A 22,774-nucleotide genomic window follows, 5' to 3' on the forward strand; every position below is an offset into this window, starting at 1 on the left:
TTTTGTCATTACTTTTGTTAGGGAATGTATTGTTTTTAAGTCTAAGATTTTAGGTATGTTAATAAGCGGGTATTCTTACATTATAATAAACTTCGTATGTTATCAAGGTAGTCTTTACTATAATTAGGCTGATTTCATATTTGAGTTTGTACGCTATGTGTGACCAGAGTATTATACCTCAAATAAGAGAGCTTGGGGAGAAGTAAATGGCTGACACCAAAAGCATGAGCAACAAAACCAAAAGTAGATAAGTTGAACTTCATCAAAATTTAAAACTTTCATGCATTAAAGGACGATATCAAGATAGAAGACAGCCTACAGAATGGGGAAAGGAAAAATATTGTAAATCCTATATCTGATAAGCACTTTAGAATCCAGAATCTACAAAGCACTCTTAAAACAGCCCAACAGGCTGGGTGTGGTGGCTCATGCTTGTAATTCCAGTATTTGGGAGGTTGAGGCAGGAGGATCACTTGAGGCCAGGAGTTCGAGACCAGCCTGGCCAACATGGTGAAACCCTATCTCTATTTATATTTTAAAAATAAAAAAGTAAAAACAAACAAACAAAAAGCCCCAACCCAACAGAAAGACAACCCAATTTTAAAATGAGGCAGGATTTGAATAGATATTTCTGAAGAAGTTATACAAATGACCAAGAAGCACAAGGTGCTCAACATCACTAATCGTTAGGGAAATGCAAATGAAAACCCCAATGAAATACCACTTTACACCCAGTAGTGTGTCTATAATTACAACACAAACAAAAATACAAAATCACTGGTCTTGGCAAGGACGTAGAGAAATTGGAACCCTTGCGAATTGCTGGTAGGAATGCAAAATAGTGCAACTGCTGAGGAAAACACTTTGATGGTTCCTCAGAAAGTTAAATAGAGTTACCATTGGATGCACTAAGTCCACTCCTTCTATCTTCCCAAAATGATTGAGAATGGGCATGGGAGTTTTTAAAATTTTGATGATGTCCATTTTCTGGGGTTTTTTGGTTGTTGTTTGTTCTTTTGGTGTCATATCTAAGAAACCATTGCCTAATCCAAGGTTACAAATATTTATTCCAGAGTTTTCTTTACAGTTTTAGCTCTTATCTCAAGGTAGTTCTTATGTTTCAATTAGCAATGATATCTCTGGCTCTCTCTCGTATCTCTCGTATCATTTGTTTTTTTTTTTTTTTTTTTTTTTTATTATACTTTAAGTTCTAGGGTACATGTGCATAACGTGCAGGTTTGTTACATATGTATACTTATGCCATGTTGGTGTGCTGCACCCATCAACTCCGTCAGCACCCATCAATTCATCATTTATATCATGTATAACTCCCCACTGCAATCCCTCCCTCCTCCCCCCTCCCCATGATAGGCCCCAGTGTGTGATGTTCCCCTTCCCGAGTCCAAGTGATCTCATTGTTCAGTTCCCACCTATGAGTGAGAACATGCGGTGTTTGGTTTTCTGTTCTTGTGATAGTTTGCTAAGAATGATGGTTTCCAGCTGCATCCATGTCCCTACAAAGGACGCAAACTCATCCTTTTTTTATGGCTGCATAGTATTCCATGGTGTATATGTGCCACATTTTCTTAATCCAGTCTGTCACAGATGGACATTTGGGTTGATTCCAAGTCTTTGCTATTGTGAATAGTGCCACAATAAACATACGTGTGCATGTGTCTTTGTAGTAGAATAATTTATAATCCTTTGGGTATATACCCAGTAGTGGGATGGTTGGGTCATATGGTACATTTAGTTCTAGATCCTTGAGGAATTGCCATACTGTTTTCCATAATGGTTGAACTAGTTTACAGTCCCACCAACAGTGTAAAAGTGTTCCTATTTCTCCACATCCTCTCCAACACCTGTTGTTTCCAGACTTCTTAATGATTGCCATTCTAACTGGTGTGAGATGGTATCTCATTGTGGTTTTGATTTGCATTTCTCTGATGGCGAGTGATGATGAGCATTTTTTCATGTGTCTGTTGGCTGTATGAATGTCTTCTTTTGAGAAATGTCTGCTCATATCCTTTCCCCACTTTTTGATGGGGTTGTTTTTTTCTTCTGCAACCTCTGCTGCTGATACTCATTTGTTTAACTGAGACTTAAACTAGCTTTCTTTCATTTTTGGATAATGGTACAGAGATAGTAACTTGCTAACTGCTTACCAATAGGGACACTGTAGACCCTGTAGCTTGTGGATTGACTAAATCACCATTAATAATGAAACCATCTTTTATTTTCTATCACTTTTTGCTTTTAATAGTGTCTCATTTAATTCTTTTAATATTCATGTAATTTACATCTGGCAGATTAGAAAACTACGTGTGGCTGGATCTGGACGTACTCTGTCCTCTGCAAAACTAAGGGCAGAACTAAGAAACATTCTCAAAGAGATTTCCCAGGAGTGTCTTTTTTGTTTTTTTGGCCCAGGCTAGTCTTGAAGTTCCAGGCTCAGGTGATCCTCCTCCCTCATCCTCCCAAGTAGCTAGGACTACAGGTGTGAACCACCGTGTCCAGTAAGGGTGTCTTTTAAGTATGTTCTCTGAAAAAATGTAGGCAGAAATGAAATGGGCTTTTATTTCATTTGTTAAGTATATACTCTTAACTTAGCTTGTTACTTGGATATCTTATATGTTATTGTATATATTTTAACTCTTTTTTAAAAATTTTTTATTTTTATTTTTTTATTATTATTATACTTTAAGTTCTAGGGTACATGTGCATAACGTGCAGGTTTGTTACATATGTATACTTGTTTTAACTCTTAAAAAAAAAAAAATCCTTGACATGGTGAGACTCATACCTGTAATCCCAGCTCTTTGGGAGGCCAGGGCAAGCAGATCACTTGCGCCCAGGAGTTTGAGACCAGCCTACACAACATGGTGAAACCTTGTCTCCTTTGAAAAAAAGAAAACAAAAGCAAACAAACAAACAAAAAAAGAAAATTGCAGAAATTAACGAGGCGTGGTGACACACACCTGTAGTCCCAACTACTCAGAGACTGAGTCAGGAGTATGTCATGTGATCCTGAGAAGTCGAGGCTCCAGTGATCCTCGATGGCACCACTGCACTCCAGCCCAGGTGACAGAGCGAGACTCTGTTTCAAAAAGTAAAAAAACTATTGATGTTGGCATTTCTCTTACCATTTCAGACATGAAGAAACCTGATAAGTTATGTACCTTGACAAAACTGTAATAATCTTTGAGGCAGGGATTTGACTTCTCATTGATGCCTGTCTCCTGTTACAGCGTTATGTAGCATTATTCTTTTTTTTTTTTTTCTGTGAGACAGGGTCTGACTCTGTTGCCCAGGCCCGTGTGCAGTGGTACAATCTTGGCTCACTGCAGTCTCCGCCTCCTAGGCTCAAGTGATCCTCCCGACTAGCTGGGGGACCACAGGCATGCACCACCACGCCCGGCTAATTTTTGTATTTTTGTAGAGATGGGGTTTTGCCATGTTGCCATGTTGCCCACACCGGCCTCAGTCTCCTGGGCTCGAGCGATCCACCTGCCTCAGCCTCCAGAAGTGCTGGGATTACAGGTGTGAGCTACCACACTTGGCCTATCTGTAGCATTATTCTTACCTACATTTTATGTGATACAGTCCCAACTTTATTTCAGAATAGTCTGAAAACTTTTATATGTAAATCCTCGTTCATTTACAAATCAGATTTAATTTCTGAGCATGTTGGCTACAGTCCTAAATGGGCCTCTCTTAAGGTCCATTTCCTTCCAGGACACTATGGAACATGAGTTCAACTATTTTCTCCACCACCTGTCCTTATCTTGTACCTCTTTGAATATTTCTAACCCTCACATTCAAGCCATCTAGCTTCATGCTTATCCAAGTTCCTCCATAAATTTATGGTTTCTAATCCTGGGCTTTCTCTAGGAAATCTTGATCAGATATCTTGATCAGTTCCCTTTCCTTCCACTAAGTGCCTATTTCAAAACACTCTCATTTTCCTCAAGGTTTTCATTACCCAGGGGAAATTTTAAAAAATGAATAAATGAAAGTTCTTAAGCATGAACTCCTGCAACTTCCAACGCCTCCATATAAACTTTTGTGGCTGTCTACCTGACCTCCTCTACTAGTTCCCAGTCTCCTAACTCCTTCCTGTCCCTTTCAGTTCCTTTATCTGTGCTCTACCTCTTATCCTTTCCTTTGTCCTTAACCTTGCTTTAACAGTTATCTTCCCTGTGTCTTCAGCATCTTCTCTGGTGTCATTTCCTTAGTACATGCACATGTACACTTATGTTATGTCTATGTACATTTAAGTGTATTTTTGTCACACTAAACTCTTTCCTCTAATGGGCTTCTGACTCCTTTCATAATGAATAAACATGATCTTTTAAAATCTGACAGTAGTCTCTTTTTCATAATTTGTTTTCTTCCCGGGATAGTGTTCTCATCCTTCTCACTAGCCCATTTCATTACTGTAAGTGTTGTCACCTGTCACTAGTATGCTAATGACTCTCTGTCCTGTGTTTTTTGACCACTGTATTTGTTTTAAACATCTTTTTTTTTTTTTTTTTTTGAGACAGGGTCTTGCTTTGTCATGTAGGCTAGAGTGCAGGCTCACTGCAGCCTGCACTTCCCAGGCTCGAGTGATCCTCCTGCATCAGCCCCACAAGTAGCCCCACAAGTAGACTACACTTCACCACACCTGGTCAATTTATGTATTTTTTGTAGAGATAGAGTTTTGCCACGTTGCCCAGGCTGGTCTTGAACTCCTGGACTCAAGCAATTCACTTGCCTCAGCTTTCCAAAGTGCTGAGATTACAAGTGTGAGCCACCATGCCCGGCCATTTTAGACTTTCATATCCAGTTGCTTCTTGGACATCTGTCCTGGACCATTCTGCAGTCAGTTCAAACTCAATGTGCCACAAACAGCTTATTATCTGCCTAACCTCTCCATGTGGTCCTTGTGTTATGCATACATGATATCCTATATATTCATTTGTTTAACACATATTTATTGATTGCACACTATATGTCAAGCACTGTTCTAGGTAGTGGGAACAAAACAGGTAAATTTTTGTTCTAACAGAGCTTACACTCTAGTGGATAACAATAGCTAACATTTATTGAGCCTATAATGTTGGCTGGCGGATTTACCTATAGTAACTCTGAGTTTTGCAGTAACCAATGAGGCAGATTTTATTACTCTTCTCGTTCTACAGGTGAAATAACATATCCAAGATTATGTGATAGTGGAGCAAGAATTCAAACCTAGGCAATCTGGCGTGGCACCTCTCCTTTTCGCCTTTATGCCAAGTTTTCTCAACCTTGGCACTATTAGTGACTTTGGGCCAGGTAGTTCTTACAGTGGGAGGTGGGGAAGGACTGTGCATTACAGGATATTTAGCAGCATCCTTGGTTTCTAGCCTCCAGTAACATCACCTCCCCTCCGATTGTGACAACCAAAAATGTCTCCAGGCATTGCCAGATATTGGGGGCAGCATTGCTTTATGCTATGCTAGAACCCAGTGTTTCTGTTCTAATACTGGTTGGTTTGTATCCTAAATTGTCTCCATGCTTGATGATGAGCTCCTTAAGGGCCAAAGAGCAAGTGCTTCTCTTCTTGGCACTTAGCTACATGATTGCATGCTGCTTTTCCCTTGTGAATTTAACTTAAATATAGAAGGCGCTTATTGAGCCACCTACATTGTGCAAGCATGTTTCTGGTTGCTAAAGATAAAAACAGCAAAGGCAGACCTTACTGTAAGTTATGTTAAAGGCCAGGACTTTTCATTTTCATCTTTTTATTATCCAGTGCCTTTTGTAGATCTTTTTGTTTGTTTGTTTGCTTGTTTGTTTGTTTTTTGAGACGGAGTCTCACTGTGTCACCCAGGCTGGAGGGCAGTGGCGCCATCTCGGCCCACTGCAAACTCCGCCTCCCGGGTTCACACCATTCTCCTGCCTCAGCCTCCCGAGTAGCTGGGATTACAGGCGCCCGCCACCATGCCCGACTAATTTTTTGTATTTTTAGTAGAGATGGGGTTTCACCGTGTTAGCCAGGATGGTCTCAATCTCCTGACCTCGTGATCTGCCCGCCTCCGCCTCACAAAGTGCTGGGATTACAGACATGAGCCACCAAGTCCGGCCCCTTTTGTAGATCTTTTACCACGACTTTATTGTGTGTAAGACTGTTGAATGAATGATTAAAGTCATGCCTGCATCTCGGTAATCCTGCTAGAGTTACTGAAGGCACTCCTAGGAGGCACTTTAACTAAATTATTGTCACTGGGCTGTGGAGTTAATTTCCCTGATGCAGGTTCATGATTGTCTCATTTTTAGTGGGCCCTCTATGGGTTAATTATAATAGAAAAGGAAGTGTTTTATTTACTGAATCATATATCTTTGTATTTTACCTCTAATTTTTGACAATTTTATTTGGGTAGTAACTCTTGAATGAGAGGCTAATTGGTTGTCTTTACTTTCGGATGCAAGCCTATGTGAGAAACAAAGAGGTTCTGGACTATAGGAAAATAGACTATTTAATTGGAAGCCTAATCTGTTGCCTCGGAAGTAGAGCTAAAAGGTCAGTCTTTTTTTCTGAAGCCATACTGTTAATGATTTTACACCTTAAGTATGTGTTCAGCCTTAAATACATTATAGTCATTGTGCTTCCTCTTCTCTCAATCTGATTTTTATATTCAAAATGCTCGAAGGTAAAAGATGACAAGCTATTTCTGAACAGATATGTGTCATATCCATCACTTTAGTGATGGTTACAAACTCATACCCTGACTTTTTGAGTCACACGTAATCCTCAGGTAACTTGGTTTGTAAAATTACAGTGTCAGAGTTGGAAGGAACCATGAAGGTAATTTAGTGTATCCCAGTGAGTGAACTTAGTGTCTCAAAGGTTTTCAACCTTTTTTTCCTGATGTAATACACAATAAATGATACTGACTTGTATAACACTTTTACATAGGGACTAAGATAAAACCCTGAAAATGCTGTAGCAAGTAAAGCTACTGTAATAATGAATAATTGCTATACATATTATAATTTATAGGAAACAGTTACTTAATGTTGGTTTCAGCATAGTCCTAAGACACTGTTGATCACGGTCAGTTCCTGATATGCTAGTTTTAACACTGTCCAGGTTATTCAACACGTCTGGAATACAAGTGAATGAAAGTAACATAATTATAGAACTGACTTTGGAACTGCTATTATTTATTTTAAAAGTAGATAATTTGTTGTCTTTGTTATTATTACAAATTACAATATTTAACATAATTCTCGGGGCAATTAGAGGTTAGTGACAGTTTGTATTTTTCTTCCGTCCAAGTTCACAGACCCGTGAATTCGAGTTCCCGGGTTAAGAACCTTTACAAAAGGGTTGGGAGATTAGCCCCCATAGGCCAGACTAGGAACTTGGAAAAATTAAATATACAGAAATTTAGATTAGTGCTACTGTGTAACAGAGGTTAGAGCACAGACCTTGAAGAGATGAGAATCAGGAAAGGCAGGATAGGACATGTAAGAGAGGCAGAGCCAGGAGATTTTTAGGGAAATTTGCTGGAATCTTATCAAGCAGAGCCTGAAGCACCCCCCTACCCGGGTTCATTTATGTGAGCCCATAATTCCCTTTATTGTTTAAGCTGTTTTGGTTGGATTTTTATTTTATTTGTAAATAAGCAGAAGATTCCTAATTGATATATTGGCCCAGAAGAGATTAGCTAGGTACTTTGAGCCACATAGGAGGAAGGTATCCCTACTCTTGGGTACTCCAAAATCAAGGCTAGGACAGTAATGTTCCAGAATTCTAAGGATTCTGAGGAGATACCTCAGAATCAGAGTAGGAGTTTAAGGGTGGCAGCAGGGCAAGGCTTTGGCTTTAGACTCTTCACTCTTGTAATTTAATCAGAGGCTTCAGTTTTTTAAAATCTCTTTTGTATAGTTTCCATATAATATTTAGTTTGAGGAAAAGTTTCTGGGTTTTAAATGAGTTTGAAACACTGGCACAGACTTTCAGGGGATACTTTTGCAGTTCTTCTGTCATAGAAGAACATACCTTCAAAATAGCTGGGCATGTGGCAGAGAGCATAATCAGGACTCGTGTTTTATATCAAGACGTGTATCTTCTAACAACCATGCAAGGCAATTTTATTACCACATTTTATAGATGAAAAGGAGATTAAATAACTTTTCTAAGGTCACATTGCTAAAAGAAAGGTCCCAGATGAGAACCCAGATTCATTTGACTCTATGCTTCTTTCCCCACGATGTGACACTAAGTCACTAGATTATTATAAAGCACATTTTATTTTCCAATTATTAGAGTCTGATCATTTCTTTTATTCTATTGTATAGCGTCCAAAGGAAGGAAAAAGGATTCTGGTCCAGACATGGTGTCTTATGCCTGTAATCCAAGCACTTTGGGATGCCAAGGTGGGCGGATCACCTGAGCTCAGGAAGGAGCTCGAGACCAGCCTGGGCAATGTGGCAAAATCTCATCTCTACAAAAAAATACAAAAATTAGCTGGGCATGGTGCTGTGTGCCTATGGCCCCAGCTACTTAGGAGGCTGAGGCAGGAGAATCTGTTGAGCCTGGGAGGCGGAGGCTGCAGTGAGCCAAGATCGAGCCACTGTACTCCAGCCTGGCTGACAGAGTGAGACCCAGTCTTTAAAAAAAAAAAAAAGGTTGGCGGATAGTGAGACTCAGCCAGGTACACTCTGACTTGGGTGGCTGTGTCTTAAGAAGGTGAGATTTTAAGAAGTACATAGCTGGCTGCATTATGTAGGAATGATTTATGATGTTAGGGGTTCATGGAGCTCAGGGGAAGAGCATTTGCTTTGTAGCATATAGTGGAAGGACTCATGGTATTTTTAAACTTTTAAAATGCAATTTTACTTGTAAGGAATCATTTGTTATGCCCTAGGAAAACATGATCTATTGCCATACTTACACATCACAGTAAATATGAGCCTCCTGAAGAATTTAGAGTTTCAGGAAAATCCCAATGAAGACCACTGCCTAAAATCATATGATGTATATGTTAAGAATGTGGCACTATTGGCTGGGCATGGTGGCTCATGCCTGTAATCCCAGCACTTTGGGAGGCCAAGGCGAGTGGATCACCTGAGGTTGGGAGTTCAAGACCAGCCTGACCAACATGGAGAAGCCCCATCTGTACTAAAAATACAGAATTAGCCAGGCCTGGAGGCGTATGCCTGTAATCCCAGCTACTCAGGAAGCTGAGGGAGGAGAATCGCTTGAACCCAGGCGGAGGTTTCGCTGAGCCGAGATGGCGCCATTGCACTCCAACCTGGGCAACAAGAGCGAGACTCCATCTCAAAAAAAAAAAAAAAAAAAAAAAAAAAGCAATGTGGCACTATCAGATTATTTACGGAGATTTGAATTTACTAAACATTTCTTTGAACATTTATTAACTATTTATACCCCATACTTATTTTTTTACACAGTGATATTTCATGATTTGATTATTCTGTGCATTTTTTTCTGTTTCAAGATGACTCAAGGAGAACTACATCTAGTGCTGTAACGGAAACTGGCCCTCCTGCAATGCCAAGGTTACCTTCCTGCTGTCCCCAGCACTCACCATGTGGAGGGTCGTCACAGAACCACCATGCATTAGGACATCCTCATACAAGTTGCTTTCAGCAGCATGGTCACCATTTTCAACATCATCACCACCACCACCATACTCCCCACCCAGCTGTCCCAGTTTCTCCCTCCTTTAGTGATCCTGCTTGCCCTGTGGAAAGACCTCCACAAGTACAAGCACCTTGTGGAGCAAATAGTAGTTCTGGTACCAGCTATCATGAACAGGTATGTGGAATTTGAGTCAGTCTTTCTTTCCTGCCTCCCTTGTCTCTCTCTCTTGCTCCCATTTCTCTTTCTCTGTCCTCCCTTTTCTCTCTCCCTTTTCCCTCATTCCTGTCTCTCTTCCCTCCCTGCATTTCTCTCCCTGCTTTCTTCCCTCCCTCCCTCCGTTCCTCTTTTTTTTTTTGACTCCTTCCCATTCTTCCTCTTTCCTTTCTCTCTTCCCCTCCTTCCTTCCCTCTCTTCCCTTTCCGCTTCCCCTTCGTTCCCTCCCTTTCCTTTCTTCTTTCCCTTCCCCTTCTTCCTGTTTTAGATGACTGGAAAACCCAGCATGAGGTAGTAACTACTTGAGTTAAAACCAACCCACCTTTCTTTTTTAGTTGTGGTGGCTTCAGGAGGAGAAAAAACCCCTAGGGATAGATTTTATACACTGAATTAGTCACATTCTTACATTCAAAAATGGCCTAATTTTGTGGTCTGTGATTTCTTTTTAATTAAGTCTCTGGGATTTTCACATGGACTAAATTATTACAACTAATTGAACGGACCAGGGATGTGGGTAATCAAAACTGATCCTTAATCTAAAAATCACTTTTTTTTTTTTTTTATTCTGGAATGGTTTTTGATGTTTTTAGTTAAATACAGTTGAATCTGATCTTTGGGATCTTATTTTAAACAAATTGTTGAAACTCTAGTGTTAGGCTAATTCATGAAAAATTGGAAAATTCTCCCAGTTTTTCCCCTTTTGCCTCCTACTCTAGAGTTCACTATAACCTTCACTCATCTAGAAATAAACAGCCTTCTCACATGCAGACCTGTGTGGCATGTTTTCTTAGGAGCAGATGAGGTTTTCAGTTTATGGAGAATCAAAATGCCAGCAAAAAATTATAATTAAATTAGTTGGTATTATTAGTGAGTTCGCAAAATGTCAAATAATATTAAGTTAGTATTGGCGATCACATGGAGTAAAAGAAGTCAAATGTTCCATGCTCCTTTAACTTTTGTTATGTCACTTCCATGTACGATTGGAATACAAGTCTGGGTGTTGCAACTTGGGAGGCTGAGGCAGGAAATCGCTTGAACCCGGGAGATGCAGGTTGCAGTGAGCCAAGATCACACCATTGCACTCCAGCCTGGGCGACAGAGTGAGATGCCATCTCAAAAAAAAAAAAAAAAAAAAAACAAATAAATAACAAAACAAAACAAAAAATGTAATTTCAGAGAAAAGTTGTAATTTTGACATATAATATTCCAGGAAAAAGTGCTGCAAAAAAAGTCAAAGAGGCTGGCATGGTGGCTCACACCTGTAATCCCAGCACTTTGGGAGGCCAAGGCAAGTGGATCACCTGAGGTCAGGAGTTCAAGACCAGCCTAGCCAACATGGTGAAACCCTGTTTCTACTAAAAATACAAAAATTAGCTGGGTGTGGTGGCGTGTACCTGTAGTCTTAGCTACTTGGGAGGCTGAGACAGGAGAATTGCTTTAACCTTAGAGGTAGAGGTTGCAGTGAGCCAAGATCACGCCACTGCACTCCAGCCTGGGCAACAGAGCAAGACTGCGAAGTTGTTGTTTTTTGTTTTGTTTTTGTTTTTTTTGAGACGGAATCTCACTCTTCTTGCCTAGGATTACAGGCATTAAGCCACCATGCCCGGCCAAGCTACTGCTTTTCTGTGTCACCTGACCTTTCCTAAAGTACTTGCCTCATCTTTTAAAATTTTGATGGTATGTCTTCTGGGTCTGACGGATTAAAAATAATAAGGGCTGGGCGCGGTGGCTCATGCCTGTAATCCCAGCAGTCTGGGAGGCCAAAGTGGGTGGATCACGAGATCAGGAGTTCGAGAGCAGTCTGACCAACATGGTGAAACCCCATGTCTACTAAAAATACAAAAATTAGCCGGGCGTGGTGGCACGTGCCTGTAATTCCAGGTATTCGGGAGGCTGAGGCAGGAAAATCGCTTGAACCTGGGAGGTGGAGGTTGCAGTGAGCTGAGATCACACCATTGTACTCCAGCCTGGGCGACAGAACAAGGGTCTGTCTCAAAAATAAAAAAATAAGGATAGGTATTCTCTTTAAAAATATAGCTGCTATTATCAAGAGGAAGTTTGAGTAGAAAATATAATTAAAGAGATTTTAGATGTTATTTCGGTTTTGGTAACATTTCTGGGTATTAACGGATGGTCCAGATCTGTCCTATCTCTTGGGAATGAGGGAGCATCAAGAAAAATTTTCCAGTGGATTGAATGAAAGGATCTGCTTGAAAGTATAACTTTCTTTTGCTATAAATTTGGTTACATGATGCTTCATAAGTATTGTAGGAAAATGGTGAAGAGGTGGGTCTACCAGCTTTTCCTACATTAAAGAGCTGCCAAAAGTCTCATTTGCAGAATATTTTGTTATTAATAAAATAATACAGCTAGTTTGAGACATCAGTTATGTATACAATGTTTTATTTCAGCTTGAGTTAATTATAGGTAGGATCTCTTTTACAGTTCTGTTCATTGTAAAATAAATATAACCCATTTACCCATCTATAAGTATTAGTAGAAGTATTTGGACTGCAAACAAAACTTGAGAAGAATCAACAGGATCCCAGGCATTTGGTGGTGATAATGGGTTTGAAGGTAAAGAGAGTGAGATTTTTGAAGACGACAGTTTGAGACTCATATCAATGTTTGTAGGACTTTAAAATTAATCACATGCTCATAAAATAACCTCATATAGTCTTCACTTTAGACCTATTTGGGCACAGCAGAAAGTAGAGGAGCAGAAGAAGCAAACAAAACCTGAGATTTGTGATTTTGTAGATATCTTATGATTGAGTGCCAGATTGTGCATAGTCAAAGAAAAATTAGACCTGCAGACCGAGAAGATGCAGTAGTCATGTAGATAGTCCTCACTGCTTACTTTGATATGACTTTCATCCCTACCCACCCCTGCCACACACCCCTCCACCCCCCAACCCCACCCCACTTCCTGCTTTTTGTTTTGTTTTGTTTTTTGTTTTTAAGAGAGGTTCTTGCCTTGTGTCTCAGGCTGTCCTAAAATTACTGGGCTCAAGTAATCCTCCTGCCCCAGACTTCCAATTAGCCGGGACTACAGGCATGTGCTACCGTACCTAGTAGTTTATCAGTGTGATGCATCATTTATAATTTACGTAAGCCAATTATTATGTCCCATCACTATACTCATCTTGCTTACCCTTGATTGTCTTTCGAGAATAAGAGTTGAATGAACTGTTGGAATTGTGAAGAAGAGGGTTCTCATTACTGTTTTTTTCCCTTTATTCTTTAATGTTAACCCTCAGTTTCTTCTAGGAATTACTTTACTCTGGGAATATTCTTAATCACTGACTGGAGATGAAGATAAGATGAAATTTGGTTACCCTTATAAGATGTTGATATTCTAGTCCACATCTAATTTTAATTTTAGTCTAAATAGTAGGGAAAGGATTGGAACCAATTCACTCTTAAAACATTATTCTTAAACCTTATTTACCTGAATTGAAGACATACATTGTATTTGCCAATTCAACAGAAGGAGAACAGATGTATACTTGATTGTAGATAAATAATACAAAATAAAGGAGCTCCTCCTTTTCTCTTTCCCAGCTTCTGTATCATCACTCCCCTTTCCTTTCAGCACCCAGAGTTCCTTTTGTTTCTATTATTCCCCCTGAGCCTAGAGCTCACTGAAACTAAAAAGACTACTGTGGTTCCTCTGAGGACAGCTGGGTGACTTGGGCCTTTGACAAATGCATTACCCTAGGTTTTATCATCTCGAGCCCCTCAGCTTCCAGTATTGAATAGTTCCTGTGTATAATTCCATATATAACATCAGACCTTTATGATCTTTAATCACATTTTGAAAAGTATGGTTCCAATGAACCTAAGCAGTAGGTTTGTATTTAAGAATACGAAGAAGTGGCCGCGTGCAGTGGCTCACGCCTATAATCCCAGCACTTTGGGAGGCTGAGGCGGGCGGATCACAAGGTCAGGAGGTCGAGACCATCCTGGCTAACACGGTGAAACTCCGTCTGTACTAAAAATACAAAAAAATTAGCTGGGCGTGGTGGCGGGCTCTGGGAGGCTGAGGCAGGAGAATGGCGTGAACCCGGGAGGCAGAGCTTGCAGTGAGCCAAGATCGTGCCACTGCACTCCAGCCTGGGTGACAGAGCAAGACTCCGTCTCCAAAAAAAAAAAAAAAAAAAAAAATACAAAGAAGTGATTCTTGGCTTTGTTCTAGATTAGAAGTGAAAGTGTTTACTTAGGATTTTTCCAAATGCTTTTGGAAGGCAGTGCGTAGTGGCTTACGCCTGTAATCCTAGCACCTTGGGAGGCTGAGACGAGTGGATCACTTGACCACAGGAGTTCAAGAACACCCTGTGCAACATGGTGAAACCCCGTCTCTAACAAAACGAAACAAAAAACCAAAAATTAGCTGGGTGTGGAGTCTTGTGCCTTTAGTCCTAGCTTCTTGTGGGTGGCTGAGGCAGGAGAATCGCTTGCGCCTAGGAGGTGGAGGTTGCAGTGAGCCAAGATTGCGCCATTGCCCTCCAGCCTGGGTAACAGAGATCCTGTCTCAAAAAAAAAAAAAATAATAATAATAATAATAAACTTTTGGAGGAAAATATTACTTGATGAGTGGAAATGGAATCTACCCTCTGATTTAATTCCCAACTTAGTTAATGGGCTTTCCATAAAATCATATGCCTAATACAAGCATATCTTGGAGATCCTGCAGGTTTGGTTCCAGACAACCACAATAAATACAATAAAGTGAATGTTGCAGTAAAGCAAGTCGCATGTATTTTTTGGTTTCCCAGTACATGTAAAATTTAATGTTTACACTGTACTAAGTCCGCCACACAGTGGCATTATGTTTAACAAATGTACATGCTTCAATTTAAAAATACTTCAGTTTAAAAATACCTTATTGTACATGTTTCAGTTTAAAAATAATTCAATTTAAAAATACTTTATTGCTAATACATTTTTTAAAAATGCCAGCAATCCTCTGAGACTTCAGCAAATTGTAAACTTTTTGCTGATGGAGGGTCTTGCCTTAATGTTGATGGCTATGACTGATGAGAGTGGTGGCACCTAAAGATTGGGGTGGCTGTGGCAGTTTCTTGAAGTAAGATAACGGTGAAGTTTGCTGCATTGATTGACTCTTCCTTTCATGAAAGATTTCTCTGTAGCACATGATGCTGTTTAATGGCATTTTACCTGTAGAACTTCTTTCAGAATTGGAATCAATCCTTTTAAACTCTGCAGCTGCTTTAAGTTTATGTAATGTACTAATGTAATATGTTAAGTTTGTGAGATATTCTAAATCTTTTGCTGTCATTTCCATCTTGTTCCCAGTATCTTTACCAGGAGTAGATTCTATCTCAAGAAACCACTTTTGCTGTAGGTTTTTTCTTTTTATTTTTTTAAAATGCTGTCTCGGGGGGTCTGCAATTTTTTTATTAAAAAAAGAAAAAAAAGAAACCACTTCCAGCCAGGCATGTTGGCTCATGCGTTTGTTCCCAACACTTTGTGGGGCTGAGGTGGGAGGAGTTAAAGACCAATCTGGGCAACATGGCAAGACTCTGTCTCTACAAAAAGTTTAAAAATTAGCTGGGTGCTGTGGCATGCGCCTGTGGTCCCAGCTACTTGGGAGGCTGAAGTTGGGAGGATCGCCTGAGCTGGGTAGGTGGAGGCTGCAGTGAGCCCTGTTTGAATCACTGCACTCCAGTGTAGGCAATGCAGTGAGACCTTGTCTCAAAAAAAATAAAAGAGACTGGGTGCAGTGGCTCACTTCTGTAATCCCGTCACTTTGGGAGGGTGAGGCAGGTAGATCACATGAGGTCAGCAGTGCAAGACCAGCCTGGCCAACATGGTGAAACCCTGTGTGCACTAAAAATACAAAAATTAGCCGGGTGTGGTGATATGCACCTGTAATCCCAGCTGCTCGCGAGGCTGAGGCCAGATAATCGCCTGAACCTGGGAGGTGGAGGTTGCAGTGAGCCAAGATTGCACTACTGCACACCAGCCTGGGCAATAGAGTGAGACACTGTCTCCAAAAATATATATAAAATAAATAAAAGAAAGAAACTACTTTCTTTGCTCTCTGTCAGAAGCAACTCATTCAACTTTTATCATGAGTTGCAGCAATTCAGTCACATCCTCAGGGTCCAACTTCTTATTGTAGTTCTCTTGCTGTCTTCACAACATCTGCAGTTACTTTGAAGATCCAGTGAAGTCTTGAACCCCTCAAAGTATGCATGAGGCTTGGAATCCACTTCTTCCAAATTATTAATGTTGGTATTTTGACTGCCTTCCATGAACCACAAATGTTCTTAATGACATCTAGAATGGTGACTCCTTTCTGTAAGGTTTTCAATTTACTTTTGCCCAGATTGATCAGAGGAATTATTATGGCAGCTATAGCCTTATGAAATGTATTTCTTTAATAATAAGACTTGAAAGTTGAAATTACTCCTTGATTCATAGTCTGCAGACTGGATGTTGTGTTAGCAGGTATGAAAACATTAATCCTCTTATACATCATCAGAGCTCTTGGGTGACTGTGCGTTGTCAATAAACAGCAATTTTCTTTTTTCTTTTTTGAGAAAAGGTCTCACTTTTGCCAAGCAGTAACATTTTGAAAGGAATCTTTTTTTCTTAGTAGTGGGTCTCAACAGTATTCTTAAAGTGTTCAGTAAACCACGTAAATGGATATACTGTCATCTATGCCTTGTTGTTTGTTAATGGAGCACAGGCAGAATAGATTTAGCATAACTCTTAAGGGCCCTGGGAATTCTGGAATTGTAAATGAGCATTGGATTTAAAATCACGAACTACATTAGACCCTAACAGGAATCATCCAGTCCTTGGAAACTTTGAAGTCAGCCATTGACTTCTCTTTAGCTATGAAAGTCCTGGATGACATCTTCCAATATTAGGCTGTTTTGTCTACATGGAAAATCTGTTATTCGTTGTAGCACTTTCCATAAATGATCTTAGCTAGATTTTCTGGATGACTTACTGCAGCTTCTACATCAGCATTTGCTGCTTCACCTTGCACTTTTATCTTATAGAGATAGTGTCTTTCCTTCAGTTTCATGAACTGACCTCTCCTATCTTCAAACTTTTCTTCTGCAGCCTCCTTGCCTCCCTCCGCCTTCATAGAATTGAAGAGTTAGGGCCTTGCTCTGGTTTAGGCTTTGGCTTAAGAGAATGTTGTAGCTAGTTTGATCTTCCATCTAGATCACTAAAACTTTCTTTAGATCAGCAATAAGGCTGTTTCACTTTCTTATCATTTGTGTGTTCACTGGAGTACTTTCAGTTTCTTTCAAGCATTTTTCCTTTGCATTCATTACTTGGCTAACTGGTGCAAGAGGCCTAGCTTTTGGCCTATCTCGGCTTTTGACATGCCTTCCTCACTAAGCTTAATCATTTCTCGGTTTTGATTTAAAATGAGATATGTGCAAATCTTCCTTTCACTTGAATACTTAGAGGCCATTAATTGGCCTAATTTCAGTGTTGTTGTGTCTCAGGGAATAGGGAGGCCCGAAGAGAGGAGAGGAGGGTAACGGGGAAACATCTGGTCAGGACACACATGTTTATGTATTAAATTTGTTGTCTTATATGGGCACAGTTCTTGGTGCCCAAAGCAATGATCATAGTAACATCAGTGACTATCACCATAACAGATAAAATAATGAGAAAAATATAAATATTATGAGAATTACCAAAATGTGACAGACACAGAGTTTCCACATGCTGTTGGAAAAATAACTCTCATAGACTTGCTTGACACAGTGTTGCCACAAGCCTTCAGTTTGTTCAAAATAAAACAAAACAAAAAACCCTGAACATCTGCAAAGCACTAAATGTGCCTGTAAAATGCAATAAATGTGCCTATAAAAGGAAGCAGTGGTTTAACTTTTTTTCTTCTTATTTTTTTGAATAAGTGAAAGCTTGAAGTGGCAGAGGTAATTCATAATTTAGTCTGAAAAATCTTATGTCCATTGTTATTTTGAATAATGTAGATTTGTTTATTAGAGTTTTAGTTGAATTCTTACTTTGTGCAGTTTGGAACTTGGGGCAGGTAAGATTTTTCCTAGAACCTTACTATTTTCTCTAGTGTGATAGTACTAGAGATAGATTTCTCAAGGAATCCTAAAGTACTAGTCACAGTGTTGGGATAAAGGAGAATATGGAAGTATGATTTTAAAGTTTCTAAGATGTATTTGTTATAAGACAAAAAGACTTCATTAAACTTTTGTTCATCTTGTGATAAAATCTTATGCTTGATTTTTAAAAATTGATTTAACTATAAAACCACTGCAATTTTCAAAATCCAAGATACACTTGATATATACAAGATAACCAAGTATTTTGTTGGTGCTCACTAGTTCTTCACACTAAGAATCTTACTATTTTCAAACTAATTTAAAGATTATGTTTTTTTGGTTGTGTGAGGAATACTTTTATAATATAACATGAAATGTTTGACCAAACTTTAGAAAGATAAAATATACTTTCTTTTTATATAGCAGGCATTGCCAGTAGACCTGAGCAACAGTGGTATCAGAAGTCATGGAAGTGGCAGTTTTCATGGAGCATCTGCATTTGACCCCTGCTGCCCTGTTTCTTCCTCCCGAGCCGCAATCTTTGGCCATCAGGCTGCTGCTGCACCAAGTCAACCTTTATCATCAATGGATGGCTATGGATCAAGCATGGTTGCGCAGCCCCAGCCCCAGCCCCCTCCACAGCCCTCTCTCTCATCATGTCGGCATTACATGCCACCCCCTTGTAAGTATAAACTTAATAGACACAAAATCTAGAGGCATATCAATGAAATATTTTATACTCCTTTATGAAATAACCTGTAATTAATCCCAGTTCTTAAATTTTTAGTATTTACTTGGCTTAAGAGTAGGTTATGTTTTTTCCCATGTTAATATTATGAAATTGAGGTGGATTGAATGGAAGTCTTAAGGAATTTAAATTTGTTCTTTAGGATAGCTGAAGAAATGTGAAAGTTGAGTAGTATTTCTAGGCACAGTAAAGTAAATTTTAAGAATTCTCAAGCAGTTAACTGAGGCATAAGAGAGAATTTCCTCACAGCAAGCTTTGGGAGTTATAAAAGGGTTTTTATATTCATTTGATGCAGGCAATTAAAATATAACCATGGTTGGGCATAATGGCTCACTCCTGTAATCCCAGCACTTTGGGAGGCCAAGACAGGAGGATTGCTTGAGGCCAGGAGTTTGAGACCAGCCTGGGCAACATAGTGATGATAAAAATAAAATAAAATAGAACCAGGCATGCCTTTCTAAATAAATTGAAATTCGTTAGCATAAGAAATGATAAATACCCTAAGGCTGTGTAACATATTTACTATTTTGTTAGATCATAAGCTAATAATGAAATTGAAGCTTCATAAACGCTTGGCTGATAAACACCAAAAATTCATGCCAGAAATGAACCAGGAAGTCAGCAAGGAAATTTGTGTTTTGTTCTGATTACATGGCAAGGGGTAATTTTCAGTTATATATCTTCTTGGATTTTTTTCTTCTACTCCAGTCATTTAAAAAAATCTGCATCCTGCAGACACAACTGGGATCAACCCAGAATGTATATAGTGAGACTGGTAATATATTATTTACCTTCTCAGTAATGCAACTTAAAATTTAAAGTATAAATTGGAAAACAGATTTAGAAACAGTTTTTACAAAGCGTTGACCAGTGGGCCCATTCTTTGTATGAGCACCACTGTGATGCACGGCCTATTTTGTAATACTTGATGGTATTCATTTTTAATTGATCATCTTTTATTTGAAATTCAATATGTGTAATTTTCTGCCCTATCCTTTAAAAATAATACACTGAAGCAGTTTATGGGTAAGTTCATTCCTTTCAAAATGTCCTAATAAATGTTTTAGACTCATTTGTTACATTCTAAAACATTCAGACCATGCAGAGTAATATAAAATGAGAATTTAAAAGCTTCTTTGCACAGCTTACTAATCTTAATATATCAGAGGTAGCAACTGTTGTATAAAAGCTTTTAGAAATTTTCTTTGTACACTTAGATATGTATATGTCTTACCTTTTAAAACTGGGAAATCAAACATATTCTACTTCTTGCCTTTTGTTTTTAAATTTAACAGTATATCTTGATTTTTGCTTATTAGCACATACAAATGAAGCTCATTGGTTTTTAATACCCCCATAAAGTCCATTGTATATTAAATCAGTCTTCTCTTGATGGACATTTAAGTTATTTATGGTTGAGTTTATGTATAGTATAACTTCCTAGAAATGCGATTGTTATGTCAGAGGGATAAGCTTTCAAATAAATACTATTAAGTTTCTCTCCAAGGGACTGCATCAATTTACACACCTCATTAGGGGTGTATTAAAGAGAATGAAGGTAGGAAATTTAAATTGTATTATGTTCTGTTAGAGACATTTTGATAACTTTGTTTTGAGCTTCTTTTCCTGAAGGAGTGTCTGTATTCTCTCCCCAACTCATCCATGCTTTTAAAAAACATTTCCTGTATGCTTTAGTTCACTTGTGAAACATGTGGTTCTTAAACTTTTTTCATCCAGAATGAACTGGGGGAGACAGTATGGTGTAGTAGAGCACTAGCTTTGGAATTGGATAGATTTGAGTTGACCTCCCAGCTCTCACTAATTAGCTTAGTGACTTTGGATAAGTTATTTAGTCTCTCTGTCCTTACATTCTTCACACTTGTAAAATGGAAATAATTTCTATTGGCTATAAATTGTGATACCTGGATCCAAATGAATAGTTTGCTGTTTTGTAAGTACATTTATATGTATAACAACAATACTTGTGCAATAAGAATATGTCTCTCCTTGCTTTTGAAAGGTTTATGGTCTTGATGAAGTGATAAAACAACTGTACTTGAAATGCTATTATTTAAAAGTTTTGCTATCTTATTAATAAGATGTATTGAGAAGATACGTAAGGCCTGGTTTGGTAGTATGAATATGTATTTCCTGCTACTCGAGAGGCTGCTGAGGCAGGGGGATTGCTTGAGCTCAGGAGTTCAAGGTTGCAGTTTGCTGTTATCACACCTGTGAATAATCCTTGTACTCCTGTCTGGACAACATAGTGAGAACCTGTCTCTTAAAAAAAAAAAAAAAAAAAAAGACCAGGCACGGTGGCTCACACCTGTAATCACAGCAGTTTTGGGGAGGCCAAGGCGGGTGAATCACCAGAGGTCAGGAGTTCGAGACCACTCTGGCCAACCTGGCGAAACCCTGTCTCTACTAAAAATACAAAAATTAGCCGGGCGTGGTGGCGGGCGCCTGTAATCCCGTCTACTCAGGAGACTGAGGCAAGAGAATTGCTTGAACCCAGGAGACAGAGGTTGCAGTGAGCTGAGATTGCACCACTGCACTCCAGCCTGGGTGACAGAGCGAGTCTCTGTCTCAGAAAAAAAGAGAGAGAGAGGTACAGGTAAGGCTACTTATAATTAATCATAAAGCAAATGGTCTACACTGTAAAGCTATAGGAATGTAGTGAGTAAATGTTGGAACAAATCATAATATTACATCTGCAAGTGATATGTTGAATGTCTAGGAAACAGTATCAAGACTTTTTTTTTTAAACTGTTGGGAACACAAATAGAGGAAGGGAAAAGGTTTTTGGGAATGTAGAATATGTCAGTCTTAAAATGATCAGCAACCTATTTTGTTTAGATAAACAGTGAATTAAAGTGATGTCTTAAGAGTAGTTAAATGTACTCATTCTGAAACAAAACTTCTTGTTTTGTAATATTTGTGAATATTGTCTTGCATAATGATTACACAAATATAACACTTTGAAACTAGAAAAAATGCTGTGAATTTGAGAAAGGATAGTTAACAATCATAAACATAGTGGATTCATTTTTTTTTTTTTTTAAACTTTAAAGAGTTTACTTGAGTGAAAGTAAGGACAACTGCCCAGAACAAACTTCTAAGTTGCCGTGGGGTGTGCTGCATTGGGCCTTTCCTACAAGCAAGTTTTTATAGGCAGAAGGGGGCAAGGATGACAAAGTTGTTTGGCATGAATTCTCCTTGGTTTATAGAAATAACATTGATTGGCGGGGTGCGGTGGCTCACATCTGTAATCCCAGCACTTTGGGAGGCCGAGGTGGGTGGATCACCTGAGCTCAGGAGTTCGAAACCAGCCTGGCCAACATGGTGAAACCCCATCTCTAAATTCAAAAATCAGCCGGGCACGGTGGCAGGTGCCTGTAGTCCCAGCTACTCGGGAGGCTGAGGCAGGAGAATTGCTTGATCACAGGAGGCAGAGGTTGCAGTGAGCTGAGATTGTGCCATTGCACTCCAGCCTGGGTGACAAGAGAGAAACTCCATCAGCAGGGCTCACTGGGGGAGGGCAGAGACCTCTTGTCTGGCCACATCTCTAAGAGTAAGGAAGATGTGTATTCCTCAGAGGGATTTTTCAGCAGTCACTTTGAAACATAAAGATGTAGAATGAAGAAATGCGAGGAACCATCTTATTAAGGACTTTACTTCCATATTTATTGGGAAACAAATATGCCTCCTTCATCTTAATGTAGCACAGGGATGATAACATGGGGTACGGAAAGAGAGAGAGAGAGACAGTTTGGAAAAATGTTTACACCCTATTATGACAGAGCTTCCATATATGCAAAGAATACTTATAAGTCAATAAGAAAAAGGTGAATAATACAATAGGCTAAGCATGTAAGTAGATAATTCTGAGAAGAAATACAAGTGGTCAAGAAATAAAAGATTTTTCTCAGATTGGCATTTATTTTAAAAATTTAGTGGTAGTGGGCTGGGCGCAGTAGCTCATGCCTGTAATCCCAGCACTTTGGGAGGCCAAGGCGGGTGGATCACCTGAGGTCAGAAGTTTGAGACCAGCCTGACCAACATAGAGAAACCCCATCTCTACTAAAATACAAAATAAAATTTGTA

At 39.2% G+C, this 22,774-nt stretch overlaps 1 protein-coding gene across 9 annotated transcripts in view; it reads left to right on the forward strand.

Annotated features, from left to right (window-relative positions):
- Positions 1–22,774, forward strand: part of RNF111 (ring finger protein 111) — a 118,781-nt gene that overhangs the window by 78,657 nt on the left and 17,350 nt on the right. For 6 of the 9 annotated variants that reach the window (XM_030930928.1, XM_030930924.1, XM_030930929.1 and 3 more), the window contains 2 exons: positions 9,489–9,808; positions 18,346–18,604. In XM_030930928.1, coding sequence (XP_030786788.1) covers positions 9,489–9,808; positions 18,346–18,604 — 579 coding nt within the window. The remainder of the gene's footprint in view (positions 1–9,488; positions 9,809–18,345; positions 18,605–22,774) is intronic. The other 3 variants (XM_030930927.1, XM_010374245.2, XM_010374247.2) reach the window with 1 other exon arrangement.

The sequence above is a fragment of the Rhinopithecus roxellana genome, chromosome 5, assembly GCF_007565055.1.
Source record: "Rhinopithecus roxellana isolate Shanxi Qingling chromosome 5, ASM756505v1, whole genome shotgun sequence".
Taxonomy (NCBI): Eukaryota; Metazoa; Chordata; class Mammalia; order Primates; family Cercopithecidae; genus Rhinopithecus; species Rhinopithecus roxellana.